The sequence below is a fragment of the Dermacentor albipictus genome, chromosome 1 (assembly GCF_038994185.2).
Source record: "Dermacentor albipictus isolate Rhodes 1998 colony chromosome 1, USDA_Dalb.pri_finalv2, whole genome shotgun sequence".
Lineage (NCBI taxonomy): Eukaryota > Metazoa > Arthropoda > Arachnida > Ixodida > Ixodidae > Dermacentor > Dermacentor albipictus.
The window spans coordinates 310,171,362-310,188,007 of NC_091821.1; the positions used below are offsets into that span (position 1 = coordinate 310,171,362).

A 16,646-nucleotide genomic window follows, 5' to 3' on the forward strand; every position below is an offset into this window, starting at 1 on the left:
CGTGGTGGAGAACATGAATCGTGCTTTTCAGGCTGCACTAGTGATCTGTCTGCACTGGTGGGTGCCCACGACCCGGCATCGTGCAGCGCCGTCGTTTCCGAAAACTAAGACCCTTACGCCTTCACAATGTTGCGCTCGGAACAGTACCGGCGCACGTTCGCATCCTCAGAGACGGCACTGGTGGTTGTCAGCAGACGGCGCTCGAGCATTTACTGCCACTACTAATACTTTTATAGGATAGGCGCTGCACCTTGTGAAGCCAGCAGTGAACGTACGCAGCGTGAAAGAAGCCGGTGTTCTTTTGTTCTGTTTGCGTGTTTGTTGCCCGCCGCAGAGCAAGCAGACGCGGCTCGTCGGAAACGGGCGATCGTCGTCGTCCCTGAAGTGCAAGTGGCGTCGAAGCCACGCACTTGTGACGTAACGCCTAGACCTTTATAAACCGGTGCCACGATAACATCGCGACTATCCAATATACGTCTGTGCACACGACCAACGTCAACAACGCCAGGGCTATGCGTCCCGGTACGGCACGCCTCCTGATTGCTGGTGCCTGCTTTATATATATACTGGTGCTTGCTCAGACTCTGCGAAAAAAGAAAGAAAAGCACCGGCACGTTCAAGGCTCTCGCCGCCACCGCGGACAGAGAGTAGCGCGAAATCTCGTACGGGTCTTTGCCGGAGCGGAGTTGGTTTAGCGGGAAGGAGGGGGAGCGCACGCCCCAGTGCGAGCGAGCGAAGGACTGGACGCCGGCTGAGCCAACACGAGGCTCGAGGTCTCGGGCCACTGCTGTTTCAGGGTCGCCCCTGAAAAGAGCCCGCGCGGTCTTTCCGCACGCCACAACTCTAGGTTTGGCGCGGCGAGCGCAGTGTAAACTGTGGCCCGCTCCTTAGGCATTGCGCTGTTACCGTAAATTATTGAGTAGACACTAAGCAGCAATACTATTTAGCTGAGCTGTTATAGCTAAGTACGCTTTTGCAGCAACAAAGTGACCGCAATAAGGGTGACCTGATACTTCGACGCGGTATACAAAAATATTAATAGGTAAAAGCAAAGCTCATTTTCGCTGATGGCAAACGTTTGACACCAAGTCAATGATTTAGACTTTAGAAAAATACTTTAGCAGCCTAACTTGATTTACTGTCACTCTATGGTGTATCTTTAACGAAGTAAATGATAACCGACGGATACTGAAAGTTATCGCGAAAACGCAGAAGGAAAAACCAGCTCACGTTGTAGACCCAAACATTGAAAGGGATTATACGCGCGATACGCTTGTTCAATGGTACTGTAACAAATGCTGTTTTACCTTTACCTGCAAGAGAGATATATACTATGAGAGAAACATCACGGGATCTTTCGATACGCCGGCTTTTACGTTCAGGGGAATAAATGACGAGCTGAAATATTTCGTGTGAAAGTGGAAGGAGCCTTCATATTTAAAGGTTCAGCATTAATAGTGAGTCCTGCTCAGCGGACTCGAAGAAGGCAAAAAAAAAAAGTGTTTTGCTTACAGTTGCCTTTCGGGTACAGGCAAGCATTTCGCGACTAGCCTTGAAGTCCCCTCGAATCAAGGCGTCAGCATCAAAGTCGAATCGCTTTGCACACGTGGATGAAAAGTCGTGCCGCGACCGCTGAAGTCGGACGGAGGAAATGGAAAGCTCACAAAAGCCACCGTATGATTAGGCGAGCATAAAGACCCCCCAGCCTATTACGCGCTCTCCCGTCCTCAACGCTGCCCATGCTGCGCAACTAAGTTCTTATTTGTTAAGGAAAACAGACTCGCTGCTTGTCCCCACCGCTTCCCTCGTGATTCAGCTGGGACGCCCATTTGGCTGTCGTCCAAAGTGTGGGTAACACCCGTGGCGCATACGGGACACGTGCGCGCGCCATGCTCTCTGCCCGCTAATGACCGCCGTCAGTTTTCGTTAACACGCGTCGCCGCGGACTATACCAAAGAATCAAGCTACCCGTATGACGTCATACAGCAGCTGCAGCACTGCGTGCCAACGGTCCACATTCGTCTATCGACACTATCGCTTGGCTTCTCAACGAGGAAGCGGCGTTAAACACGCGGAAGACTACTTAAAAATACACTAGCACCCGCATACGTCGACGAAGCTCCCAGGAAGCAACTTGTTTTACGGAAGCGTCTAATGATGAACGGCTCGGCAAAGCGTGCCAGGGACGGCTGCCAAGCTTTTGACGTTCGCCGCTCACTTGGAATGACTCGCTCGTGACCGCGTCATCGTGGTTCTGTCAGTGTCTCTATCACGAGACATGTCAGTGCTAGGCTTCATGCTTCAGATTAAGCGGCTGTTTACAGGAGTTACCGGGGATGTAAAAGCCAAACCATGCGCAAAGCCGTCACGAAAACAATAATAATAATGAAGTATCGTAGATGCTGTCTCTGCATGGCGGAAGAAGTGCGCATCAGGCTTCTTGCCAAGATAATGACCAACGAGGCTGCACGGACGTTACGAAAGGTATGACACCTACCACAACGCGCCTTACAACGTGTAAACATGATCCTTTAAATCTCTCCGGACCAAGGAACCATGCGCTGTCCGACATGGAAAGGAACTCAGCTGTCAGAAAGTGCACGATCTGGTTCAAGCGCGGTGATGCACGCCTTCCGTGCTGGTCGACGACACCACGATCCTGCGCTTAGCAGCTTCAGCCCGTTCTGCCTCGTCACGGTTCACCCCCAAGAAGAAAAGGCGCTTCACCCCTGCTTCACTTTTGCTGCTAAGTTCGAAAAAAAAATACAAGGGTGTGTGGGCCGCGCGTTTCCGAGGCGGAACCCCCTGACATCCATTAAGGGTTACATTCAGGCATTTGCGTTTCATATGGGAGGGAGCGACGAGTTTCCCCATATGAAAACAGTAGGAGAAAAAGGTGAACTATAACCAAGACTCTACGTCTACTATACGTTACAGATTCAATCATAAACCAGGCAGAAAAGAGAAAAAGCAGCTTTTGTCTGCGAAATATAAGCAGACAGGCTGAGAGGATGCGAAAGACCGGGAATCCTAGAGTTGGGTGTGGGGGAGTCGTTTGCTACGCTTCTTGCAGGACTCGCGCGCTCGAAGTGGTGAACGCTTCCTCGGAGGAGACGGGGGTCTACGCTCGCATGCCGATGAGAGCGCTTTCTAGAAAGCGGCAAATAAAAAGCAGGGAAGAAAGCTGGCATCCGAAAAGAAGACGATGGGGAGACCGACCTTGAACCCAGCGGCAGCCGCTCGCTCGCGGTTCACAAGGAGCCACGTAAACAGGGCGACTCCCCGCAAGAAACGACGAAGCGGCGCGGCAGAGCACGCGCCCCCCCCCCCCCCCCCCCCTGGCCCGAATAAATTACGCCCCGCGTCGCATCTGACTCGCGTATACGTTCGTCACTTTCTCCCAGGTGGCACGTCAGTCAGAGGTTGCCGCACCACGGAACCCTCGCCCTCCGAGAAAGCCGCGATGGGCACGCACCAGGAATGCGACGGCGGCGTACATCCAGTCGAGGTGGGGCGCGAGATGAATAAACACCTTCGTCGCGGACGAGGGTAGCTGCTGTTACCCAGTGTTGACAAACACCACTAGCGTCGAGAGAGAGAAACCGCGCCGTTCTTGATTCGACGAGTTGGCGGCGAAGTAAGTGCGGCAGGCATTCATATTACTCGACCGTGGCGAACGGAACGGGAAACGGAGAAGAGACGTTGCACACGCAAGCTCTGAAGGGCGCTTTTCTTTGAAGCTATTGTGCGCGCCGCCCCCCGTCCGAGCGGAAAAAGGCCGCATGGAGGAAAGAAAATCCGCAGAGGAAAACAACTGGCCTTCGACATTCTCTAAGAGTGAGTGCTTCTAGAGAGTTGTCTTCGGTATCTCGAAAAGAAATGGTAGAACTGAGATGCGGTCTGCTTTTTCGAATCGTATGATGTTACCGACAGAGAAATCAGAAATTCAATAAATAACTGGATGACCAGAAAGGTTTTTTGGTTAGGTAGAGCAATGAACATCAATGAAAGGATTATAGCCTACTCCTAGCTCCCACAATTCTTCAGATGTTCAAACAGTCATTAGAGGGGGAAATGAGATGCGGCATTTCCTGTAGGACAATACCTGGCTTACATGCCACCAGCAGCCGGTAGTGACTGGAACCACAAATGTGCATAAGCACAACGGATGCGGACGGCTGGACGAAGAGGCTATGCGCGCGCCTCTAGCACCGGTACGGGCCGAAATCGAGGGCGCCCACGGGAAGGCCAAGGACACGCGGCCGAAGCACGGCAGAGAGCTCGAAGACCCCCGTCGCCACCTTGGCTCTGCGGGCAGAAACAACATAGCGACGGTCACACGTGTGTCCGGCCAAACCTAGGCGCCGGGCACGGAACTGCGTCGTTGGGCTGTTTCTGTCGGGGCCAAGACGTCGGGAGTCTTCGCGCTGCGGCACGCCAATGGGGGGAACACTGCGCTTTGGGCAGCAACTTCGCAGACGACATCGGTGCCAGCAGTCGTTCGAACAAGCGTCCTTGGTCCCTTTCCTCGTCTCCGGTCGAGGTAGCGGGGCCTCGAGGCCACTCACCATGGCCATGTCGCTGGACTCCGAGACGGCACCGGCGAGCAAACTGGGCGAAGACGCCACGAGGAGGACGAACGGCAGCAGCATCGCGGACGGCAGGAGCCGGTACGCGTCGACTAGTCCCCGGCGGCGCATGGCTTTGTTTTGCGACCGCGATCGTCGGCCGGCGCTCTTATGAGGGGCCTCCTTTCCCCCGCGCGCCGCGGGTGAGAGGCCAGGGACGCCCATTGGCCGCCGCGGCCGCTCTCCGGGACGGCCCGAGTCCCCCCTGGCAGCCCCGGCGGCGAGGAAGAGAGCGCGCAGTGCAGGGCCCGGGCCTTGAACCCGGCCCCGGAATGCGCGTCGGGGACAACAACCGAGACCGCCCCCGCACTTGTCCCCCAAAACTGCTCCCGGAGCGGGGCAGTTCCCCAGTCGACTTGGAGGCTGACCGCCAAACCTTCGGCACCGGGGCAAGGGGGCTCGTGCCTCGTGAGCAAGCCGCCGAACAGGTGGTCCTCGCCGCAGGAGTTCGTTTCCGGCGGTGCTTCCTTCCGCACGGGCGCGGAAAAGGGTGACGTCAGGTTCGTCGGACGTCGGCCCCGAGCCGTTCACCACGATTCTCAGAGCCGGTCTGGGCGGAGTAGTGCTGCTGGGCTGGCGCACCGCCAAGCCTCCTTTTCCGCGAACGCAGTCGCCGGCGGCAGACAACAGCGACGTCGCAGCCTCCTGCGACCAACGTCGCAGCCTCGCGCGGGGAACGCTCGCGGTCCCGGCCCTAGCGCGCCTGAACACGGCCGCACCCTTCTCGATCCTCGACGCAGGCCCCCTAAAGCTGGGCTGAGGTTGTCACGCGGGAGAGGCACGGGGATTCTGGAGGGGGCAGCTGTCCCACAATGTGGGCCTGGATTCTGGAACACGCGTGGCCCGTGGACCTCTCGTTTGCGGCCAGCGCAGTCCTCACGATTAGGCGGTGCTCCACCACAGCCCTTGTTGCGTAAGGCTTAAGTTGTTGTTTCACCTTTAGCAGAACACGCCCCAGGGTGACCTCGGGAGCGTTTGTGTCATGCACGCATGGCCAGACGCGTGCTTGACGTCCCTGATCCAAGCTGTGCCTGGTTCCTGCCAAGAGACGTTGAGCAGGTGTGGTGCGAGTGACCATATAGTATCTTTTCTTTCAAGTGCCTCTCAACTTTACTACAAAAGCGGGTAGCTTTTGCTGGTGTTGGCGACTGATACCCCGCCTTGCTAAAGGAACGGGCGTCGACGGCGGCCCAGGGGGCGGACGACTATTTTCGGAGTTTATGTCGGCTGACTTTGCCAGAGCACACGGCGTAAGATTAGCACAGACAGTGAGAGCATGTCAGGGTAGGCGCACGAGCAGACAACCCGCCACTATTTTGCTACCGTACTTGTCTGCGCGGGGATTTAAAAAAAAAAGAAAGAAAGGGACGCCCGTGGAAATGCGGGGCGTTTCGTGCTCGCGACAAGACTGCCATGGCGTAGCGCGTGAAGTGGGAACACAGGTGAATTGAACGTCAAGGCCTCAGGAATTAAATGAATAAAGTAAGAAATGAAATAATTCTGTAGAAAGAGAGATGAGGTATTGAATGGGAGGAAGGTTAAAATAGCAGGCAGTTTTCACTGACTGTTTGTTCGAAGATGCGAACACCGTGTTGTCCCAGTCTCTATCCGGCCTCGTTGTGCTGGCGCTAAAATAATATCTATATGCTGCTGCTTAGATACACCCCGCTAGGGTGAAAAAGCTAGGAGACGAAAAAATAGGCGCAAGGACCGTAAAGCACGCTTGTACAATCCAGTGATAACACGCAGTGCTGTCAGTCTATTATGATGGCTTGTGGGTCTCGTGAACTGAGGCAGTGCATATTTATACGCTATACTTTGCGGGCGTCTTTTGGGAGCTACTGGCCCCGAATATTTTCTTCTAATAGCACACAACTGTCAGTAACATGTCATGCATAACCCAGGGGCTGCAGCTTAAACAGAAAATGCTTTCTAATTCCGGTGCTTCGCTTTCAGGACAGCCCAGAAACACACGAACGCACGCAGGCCGCGCGCACACTGCTGCGTCCTACGAGGCACGATTCAAGTGTGACCACGAAAAGAGCGCCTTCGCGATAGGCGCCGTTTTTCTGACAGCTGCGGATTGAGACCGGACAAACATTTACCGCCCATCCGGTGCCGACATAGCCTTGTCTGACAGACTAGCAAAAAGAGCCAGCCGCCACACCGCATGCATCGTTTGTCTCTCACGTTTCCCCTTCTCCTCGTTTTACTTGATGCGTGCCACCCGTTGCTTCCATTCTGCGCTGACTTGTTTGCATTCTGGCCGCAGTCCGACAACAAAAGGCTTGCCGCTTGGCTCGCTGAGATCATCGGAGCGCGACTTTGCTGAATTGAGAGTTCCAACTAACTCCGCGTTTACTCGGTATTCCCCGTGACCGCAGAGGGTTCAAAGACATGGTGCGCCTATAAGCGCTGCGGCGTGTGCATAATGCGAGCACTGACCAACACCATTATGGTCGGTATCTAACAGCTATTGTGTGCAGTTCTTATTGGGAGAGAAAGAAAGAGAGAGAGAGAGAGAGAGAGAGACATCTTTTTTTTTTTAATTCAGTTCGCATTGATTGATTCGCTTCACCATAGGCCGGAAAAATTGTGCAACTCGTCTCGCATTGGAATGGAAGCGTGTTCCCTGAGAACTGAACTTTGTTCTGTATTACATTGCGACCTGTAGTTAAAGAAAAGAAAAAAGAAAGGAAAAAGAAGAAACAACGAGGGAGATAGAACTATTCAATAGGGAGCGGGCGAGGGGGTGTATTGTGCTTAAACTTCTTTACGCAAGCCGTAAAGATTCCGGGACCTAATTATATGTAAATATCCGTTTCCTTGTCCACGTCTTATAAAGCAGTCTCTGTCGAAAGAAACGAGGCCACTAATGGTGCGTACACGTCGCTCCGTCCTAGTTGCGTCACGTCGCGCACCCGTCGAACTCTAGGTGCTGGAAAGGCTCTTAATCGGAGAGTCTATTTTGCGCAGGTTTCGAGCCGTGATGAAGGACAGCGAGACATCGCATAGTCAGCTGCAGTCATCCGCGCAGTGACTTCGCTTTTTCGGACAGAGGCTGCGCCTTATAGAGCCTACAAAAGTCTTTTTTTCTTCATGCGTGAAATTTGCTTACCGTGCTTGTACACATCGTCTCAACGATGTCGCAAGTGGTGAACTATACTCCTTATAGGCTTTACGAGTGCTGTTATTGCAAATGCGCTAATCTCTGGGCGCAAGAATCTGTAGCTGCAAGTGGGTACAGCAAGTACGCATATTGTAGAAGGTAGACTATCGATGTAAGATAAACACGGCGTTGTGTTTTGACAGTGATGTCTGGGGATGCCGAGTGGACGCAAAAGCGCAACGAGTTTTAAAGCGCGCGGGCGAACCGAACGAGTGCGGACGCGAAGCCTGCAATCAAGGCGGTGCTGAGGTTGCGCCACACATGCCCGCGGCTCAACAACGTTGAATATTGCCAAAACTCAGGTCCGGCACAGCTTCCGTTAACAAAGGCACTTCGCACGTGCCCGTCGTATGGCAGCTTGACTAAGAGGCTCGTGACTGAACAGAGCCTCGCACAAGCGGCTTGTTGTCGACCGATGTCGCAACTCCGAAGGCGTGCATTGGCCTTATGTAGAGGGCGGGGCTCCCGTACTATGTTTTTCAGGCTGGCGTGACGCGCAATTCCTCGCAAGTGTTTTCAGTTTCGTCTTTCTTTCTTGATATGCTCATTCAAGAGAGCTGCAGGTTCGACAGAAGGAGGAGCTGGGAGAGAGCCATCAGGAGATAAGAAAAAAAAAATGTTGCGAAATGTTTTCTCACAAGGCGGCCATGGCCGTCGGTGTTGACTTGATCGGGCCGCTGTTTTAAAAGCTCGAGTCCTTTTGTACACGGATTAAAAGGTGACATTACATTCTGAGCTGCACTTCGTGGATCGTTGCACGAACGCTCTTATTTGAGATTTAAATATTAGCCTCCTGGATGGGTTAGTCTACATTTCCTGCATCAGGGAATCTAGCTGTGCATAATTTCCCATGCCTTAAGGCATGCCCCATGGCTAAAATACAGATCTCCGTACGCTACGCTTGTTTCTGCATGATCGCCTCAATGGAAGTGGCTCTTATGAACGACAAGAAAAGGGGGTTAACCGAGGGACCCGATTTTTATTAATCATATCAAAAGAAGCGAACAAACAAAAACACCAGTGACAACACAGGGGAAATTCCTTGTACTTACTGATTGAATTAAAGAAATGATAAATTAATGGAATTGAAAGTGGATGAAAAAACAACTTGCCGCAAGTGAGAAACGATCCCACGTCTTCGCATTACGCGTGCGATGCTCTACACTCCTAAGCAAAATTACACCCTTTTGTTGCACAACAATAATCGTCATCTGTCTTGTCCGCATTTCTTTTCTTTAACGCAGCGTGCCCGGTACTTTCAAGTCACGAACGGCATGCCCGTTATCAGCATGACAGAGCATTCTCGACAGGAAAGTAGCGAGCGCAGCGTTTTCAAGCAAGGAAACGCAAGCAAGACAGATGACGATTATTGTTGTGTGGCAAATATACACCCCAAAGGGTGTACATTTGCTTAAGAGTGTACCAATTGAGCTACCGTGGCGCCATTTTTCCATCCACTTTCTGGGGTATTTTTGTTTTACTACTAGAAATAACCTTGGGAGTGCTAGCCAGCGCCATCACTCACGAGCCTTGGCGGGGGATGTGGAACATCCTCTATGCCGCATGCGTCCGTACTCACATCCGAACGTCACGTGCTCGTGACGCCTGCGGCAGAAAGGATGTGCCACAATTGTGAATGATGGCGCTGGCTAACACTCCTAGGATCAGTTCTAGCAGAAACACATAAATGCCCCGGAAAGTGGATGGGAAAATGGCGCCGCGGTAGCTCAATTGGTAGACCATCGCACGCGTAATGGGAAGACGTGGGAAAGTTCCCCACTTGCGGCAAGTTGTTTTTTCATCCACATTTAATTCCATTAATTTATCAGTTCTTTAATTCAATCACTAAGTACAAAGAATTCCCCCGGTGTTGTCATTGGTGTCTTTGTTTGTTGGCTTCTTATGATATGGAAACGGCTGTTGTTACATATATGAAAAGTGCCGGAGGAAAATCAGCATACCGGTAAAATAAAACGTGAACCACGCGCATTTATTTGTTCGTACGAGCTCTCGGCTGCGATTACAATACTCAACGCATGTTTAACAGCAATCAAGGTCTCTATTGCCTCCACAGAGGAGAGAATAGAGATGTCGATGGGAGAAGGGGAGGTCAGATTGAATTCAAATGGCTAAGAACATTTCAGCGAGAGAGAGGTATATAATTTTGACGATGGCAAGAGAGATCTTGCCGACAGGGAGAGCCATCTATCTGGAATGTAGTGAAGTATAAGGGGTTAAGAGAAACAGAAGAAAAAGGGAGAGCAGTGTGGAATACAATAGCACAATCAGTGACGCATCTAAAGCATGGTCCGTGCGCTGCATCGAATGCATTCACATGCGAGAGCATTACTCGCAGATGAACTTGGCCCACCAGTTACGCAGACAGTACGCGTATACCATGAGCGTAAAATCAAATACGAACAAGTTCAACTCGACCGGCGCGAGTTCTTGCGTTGCTTACATTAAGTCAGCGTTTGTGTCATTGGTGTGGTTTGGCATCCCACATGAAGTTCTGGGAGCGCACTGTGCTTCGAAAGCCTCTGTGCAGTGATTTCACGTCGTGCTCTGAAGGGAGTCGTACGTGAGGGGTGTTCTTATTTGTTGTTTTCTGATCGCGGTCAAGTTTATTTACTAATTAATTAATTAATTAATTAATTAATTAAGTTATCGAGGCCGGAAGGCATCGCAGAGAAGAGTGAAGGTAATTGGTGACATCTTTGAACATCAGAGATGGCAGCGTTGGCGGCGGGAAGGTGGTTCCAATCGTGGGCAGTTCTTTGAAGAAATAAGTTAAAGTGGACATTGGTGGGACACCAGCATTGCATCGGTGATCGGCGCGGCACAACACGTGGGACGTTCAATGGCACAGGTGGCCCTTAAGGATGGGGTTAGTGTATAATATACCTCGCGGTAAAGGCTGAGTCGTACAGTAGTTTGGGGCGAGAAGGGAATGCTAATAAGCCAAGGTTTTCTTTCATTCCTGATCCACTAGAGTGGCGAGAGTAATTAGAGAAGAATATTAAAGCGGGCTACTCGGTTCTGAATAAATTCAACAGCATCTGTAAGTGTTGCCTGGCTTTCGTCCCAAATTGAGCACGCGTACTGAATTTCCGGCCTGACTTATGTTTTCCAAAGTTGAAGCTTGAGGGTAACGATGACAGAAGATAAATTGCGGCGTAGGAAAAGAAGCATGCGATTATCGTTCTTAGTAATATAGTTGACGTGCATGTTCCCGGAGAGATTGCGAGTAATGTGGACGTCAAAGTATTTGTAATCTGTCACGAGAGAAAGCTGATTATTGCTAAGGTTATACGTGAAAGGAACAGTGTGGCTACAAGGGCGAGTTGCACTCATGCATTTACATTTGTCAGCGTTAAGTTTCGTTAGCCAGCGTAACACCATGAGGAAGCAACGTCAATGTTCGGGCTGCAACCAAAAGTCATCAGAGGGGCTAGTGATTACGTGATACACGACACAGTCATCAACGAATAGTCCGGTAGAAGGTGAGTTCAGGCTCGCGCTATAGCCCAACATCCAAGTTGGCTCTCGCACAAATATCGGCAGACAGCATTCCCCACTGCGGCCTAGACGAGCGTGCACTGTCAGCTGAAGTGTTTCGTCACCTCCTCCCATTAAACCACATTCCTCAGCTACCGCGCTGACGCTAGCGTCAGCTGGGCGTTACCTTCGTTTGCTATCGCTGTTTTTACGTGAATGAAGGATTCGCTATCTCCTTCTCAGTACCCGAGTTATCATCAAGCGCTTGTGACTCATTCACCGTTATCATTTGCGCTTGTTTATCTCTTATAGTGAGCAAGCTTCCAATCAAACGGACACACCCCACATTCGCTGCCGCTGGGCCTTGTTTCATTTCTCCCAAGGCATCTCTTGTCCATATGTGACGTCACACGATGACGACACCTGTACTACAGGACGGAAGCTTGTGAGTTTTAAAGCGAAGCTTCCTTTGCCGCTTTTCACGACCTTCTGGGCGCTGCTGCTGCTGCTGCTGCTGCTGCTGTGGTCTTGCTCGCGCGCGCCGCGGGGTTTCTTGCAACACCACCAGATGGCGCTCATGCTGGGTTACGAGCAAGAGCTTGGTGGCGCAACCCACTGCCCCGTTCCAAAGGGGGCGCTCATAACATCCATCCATCCATCCAGTAGAGTCACTGGAAAAAATTTCAGAGTACCGCATTCGTTTTCATCGCGCCGCCGACGCGTTCATTGGCCCAACCGTACCACGTGACTTTGGGGTGCCATACGCCTTCCAAGCGCCGGGCGGGACGGCTGAGTTATAGCGCAGGCAGCGCAGGTTCCCTACGTTCTTTTTTTGTGTGTGTGTGTTCCGATTGTCGCGCTCGCGTTTGACTGCAAGGAAAGCATGCCTGGCTGCTGCGCCTTCGGATGCTCCAACCGAACTGAGTCTGGAAAGACTTTTTTTCTAGATTCCGACTGGGAAAAATGACCGAGAGTGTCGTTCTGCGTGGTTACACAGAATTGACTGGGAGAACTCCAAGCCTACAAAAAACACGCGCGTGTGCGAGGTGTGAGTACACTTTCCTTGTGCTTTTCGGCACTGTTTTAGAAGATATTTAGGCGAAGTGCACGCGGTGTTAGTGATGCTACGAAAATAGGAGTTCATTGCAGGGATCGCGTCTTGACCGCTTGACGCGGGTACACGTGTACACGTTTGTAGCTCAACACACGCGGTAATTCCGTGTCCTCACGTGCACCAGGTACTCGCATGATTTCTCCGCGCACGTGAGCGCGCCCTCGCCTCGAGTCACTCGACTCATATGGCACTTGTTTTTCGCAGATCGTGATGATCGCAGTCAATAAAAACATGGTCAATGCGAGGCCCATGATACCTCCTTTTTCCCACTTATCCTTTGTTCATTTACACATACGCATTTGGAGCTTGAAACCAACGGCATTCACAACACATGCTTCGAATTTTGAGCTTGTAAGCCGAGCACATGCAATGAACTGAAGCCAGTCTACATATTATGTTTTATGTTGAAAAGCTACGGTGCATACCCAAATAATGTTGTGCTTGATGCATAACAAGAAATACAAAACAACAGAACAGCCAGTAGCTTTAGTTTGACTCTGTCACTATGCATGTTACATAAACTGCTCTAAAAGCACAATAATTTTATACATCGCCTATGTAACTTAGAAAAAAAAGTGCTGCGTCACCAGTGGGCGTTCCTGCTTTTTTTTTTACACAGGCTTCAAATCTTGGCAGTCTAATAAAACAGACACAAATAAGTTGAGAATAGTAGCCGCTCATGAAACGCACTAGACAGCCGCGTTCATAAATCGCAATGTAGCAAACTCTCGCTCACTATCAGTGTACAGAAGTACATATACGTTGCACTAATCACGAAAATGTCTCATATTGGTCTTCCACAAGATTTAATGTGCCAAATGGTCATCGAAGTTGGTTCTTTCGTCTGCTGTGCACAGATCGTCTTACGATCACGGCCAAACACCGGTGCGCACACGGCAGTCGCAGTGTGTCGTGCGTATACGGTGGACGAAGTCGCCCGGCAGAATCGAGAACGCGCGGTATCCGTTTACAAACTAAATTAAATGTATCCGATTTAGCTTGTGAAATTATACGATGAGCGTACGTGCCTGTGACACTGTCAGGTGTTAGTTTCGTCCTGCTTGCAAACATTCAATAGAAGCCGACGGCGGTCCACGATGTTCAAGCCCAAAAGCAGAAGCTTGCCTCATTCCGGCTCGAAGTGACGAAATGTTTCCTTCGTAGCTCGCTCCGCGGAAGAGGGGAAAAAAAAAACGCGTGCTTAAGCTTCCGATAGCAGCGCTAAGCTGCTGCCCACAATCGTAGCACAGTTCCAGCAGTAAAGCCGATTGGCGTGCAAAACAACCACCGGCTGCATTACTTCGAACAAAATAACATTTTATTTTCGTTCTTAGGCACCATTATCTCCGGGCACAAAGTATTTGTACTTCAGTAAACACTCAACCCGATGTGTCACCGAATATGAAGCTCTTCCAACACGGGGGCCTTTCCGCGACGCAGTCGGCTTGGAAGGTATATGGCGGTGGCCGCTCAGTGTTGCCAGTCAAATCCCGACTTTTGCGATACTCTAAAATTTTTCCAGTGACTCTAGTTACGAGTCTCTCGATCTTATCCTCCTCTTTTCGTCGCTTACACTGAGTGGCTGATCCTTGAGTAAACGGTGTACGTGTATTATGATGTACTGTGTAATCGCAGCAGTGCATAAGGAGGCGTGCAATGTGAATGACAAGCGCTGTCTCCTTACGTCCCTCTACTGGACATAAAAAGAAAGACTGAAAGTGAAAGAACGTAAAATATCATCCTAGGGCAAAAAAAAATATGGCACAATAGCAAACACGCTATGTGCCATAGATGTCAAAGCGTGCGCGACTGGAGCGTGGCAGGAGCAAACCGTCTCGCCGACGCTCGAACCGCTCATGCGCGTGCATCACTGTGGGCACAATTAACGCAAGGTCTTGAAAGAGTCACGACACCATTTGCTCGGCCAACGAACACCAAGGAGCGACTGTGTTGAAAGTGCAGGTCGCAGCCCTTAATTGCCGCCTTGCAAGGTGACCGGTTCAGACATCTTTGTTACTGGCGCAACCTCATTATGCGGAACACGTCAGTCACGGCGATAAAAAACGACCGTTTACGAGCTCGTTTTTATCATTGAGTACTAGGATATTGAATTTAAAGTAATGTGCACATTTAATTTTTGTTAAGAACAGAAACGGAATGTTCTGGTTAATGTCTTGTCGACTTTAGCAGTAGCACCCATCCGATCGGTCGCTCGATCCAGTCAGTCAGTCGGTCGGTCGGTCGGTCGGTCGGTCGGTCGGTCGGTCGGTCGGTCGGTCGGTCGGTCGGTCGGTCGGTCGGTCGGTCGGTCGGTCGGTCGGTCGGTCGGTCGGTTGGTCGGTTGTAGTATGATGCTTTCCCACATCACTCGATTAAGTTGCAATTTTTTTCTTGCGTGCCTCAGCTTGCAAAATAAGGGCGTGAACCGAAGAGGACACGTGATTGCGTTGCTTGCAGACACCACTCAGACACGAGCGAGTCAGCCCCTATGCAAATAAACACGATAATGAAGCTCAGGACAACGTTGTACCTTGCCCAGCCGGAAGTACGCGCCTCGATTACAGGATTTAAACGCACGTGAAGTCTTCCGGCGCCAACTCTCGGTGTCCCTGCAACTATATGCGCAGTTTCTAAATTTGTGAAAAAATTGCACACTTTACAACAGAATGTGGATATTTGCAGCAAGGTCCCTATTACGTTAGGTTATGTTTTACGCGAGAATAAATTACCCTGCTTCGTTCACGATGCGCCCACGAGGGCTGCGAAATGAATGCTGGCAGCGATTCGTCGTCTTTCATCTGAATGTTACCGAATGCGTTGGAAACCACACGGTGTGATTCGAAGGCTTTACAGCCGGCTTTTGGTATAGCATTTGATAGTGCGTGCACGTGTACGACATTGGCTACTGCGGTGCGGCTGAAGAAGGCGTACGTGTGTTCGCATTACTGGTGATCGCATGGATTTATTCTGAGCTTCTTATTGGTGGGCTTTCAGCGCCTTTCTCTCATTCACCGTTTTGCTGTACGCGATCTTCTTAGGCACACGGGCCTGCACTTGTGACACTTGCAATGTGGTGCCCTTGAAGGTAAGCTATAGGCTGAGGGGATTTCGCGACCCTCGCAGCTAGCATAATATTTTCCAGTGTCGCCTCTTCTGTTACTCTGTACTTCCTCGCAGCTCTTGGTTGGAGAATAGGTTAACCATAGTTACAGAGCACGTTCGCAAAGGAACAAGTACTTTGTCTACTTCTTTCATTTTCCAAAAGCTATGGCTCCAGTTTAATAATTCCATGCGATCACCAGAAGGGAAATAAGCCACGTATTTCAACATACGTGCGCCTTCTTAGACGCACCGCAGTGGTCAGTGTCGTACACGTGCACATGCTATCAAATACTATAACAGAAGCTCCCAGGTGCCGTATCAGCTCAGAAGTCTGGTCTTAAATAAAGAACTCATCGTTTCGTAGCCCGTTAGCTACGCACAATGTTAACATTAGTTTTAACGCCTCGTTAATCGGATTATAATAAAGGAGAGTGATTTAGAAGTACACTCTAAAAACTAAGAGAGTGCCGGGCACTCCCTTTGAGGGAGTAGCGGCTTGTCCCATATTTCACTCTCTTTTCGAGAGTAGATCGACCCTCTTTGAGAGAGAGTAGGTCAACTCCTGTTGACAGAGTTTTGTTACTCCGCCGCAAGGGATTGCTAGTACTCTTCTGCAGAGTGATAATACTCTTCCCACAGGGAGTGCTAGTACTCTCCCGCAGAGTGGTAATACTCTCACCGTAGGGGTAACGGCACTCCACCAGACCGAGTACTTCTACTCCCCCAAACAGAGTGCAACTACTCTTCCCAATACCCTCTTAGCGAAGTCCTGGCCACGCATGCAGGCAGGAAATCAGATCAAATTAGGGTCGCTGATACACCGTTCTCTAGGCGGCTCCTCAGACTCAGTGGCCCGATTCCAAGCGGCCTTCAGAATAGGCGTGAGCAATGTTATGCAGGATTTTAAAGTCATTTTTCCTGGCTATTTGCTGCCTACCATGAGTCGTGACGGCTCGTAATCGGCCTATGCGTATGTGTCCCGAACGCCACTGCGGAGAAAAAAAAGCAAATTCACATTTAATCCGCAAATATCTTCACATATTTCACAATCAGGAGACACATAATCTAATTAGAACACAATAGTCGAGGGAATCACACACTTATGGAGAACCACATTGCTCTATACATCACGTGG

The 16,646-nt window shown here is 50.7% G+C and overlaps 1 protein-coding gene across 1 annotated transcript in view; it reads right to left on the reverse strand.

Annotated features, from left to right (window-relative positions):
- LOC135907003 (interstitial collagenase-like) overlaps positions 1–4,808 on the reverse strand; it is a 33,597-nt gene extending 28,789 nt beyond the window's left edge. Inside the window, exon 1 of the mRNA XM_065438653.1 lies at positions 4,569–4,808. Within this exon, the coding sequence (XP_065294725.1) occupies positions 4,569–4,793 (225 nt within the window). The 5' untranslated portion in view covers positions 4,794–4,808. The remainder of the gene's footprint in view (positions 1–4,568) is intronic.
- Between the last annotated feature and the right edge of the window lie 11,838 nt (positions 4,809–16,646).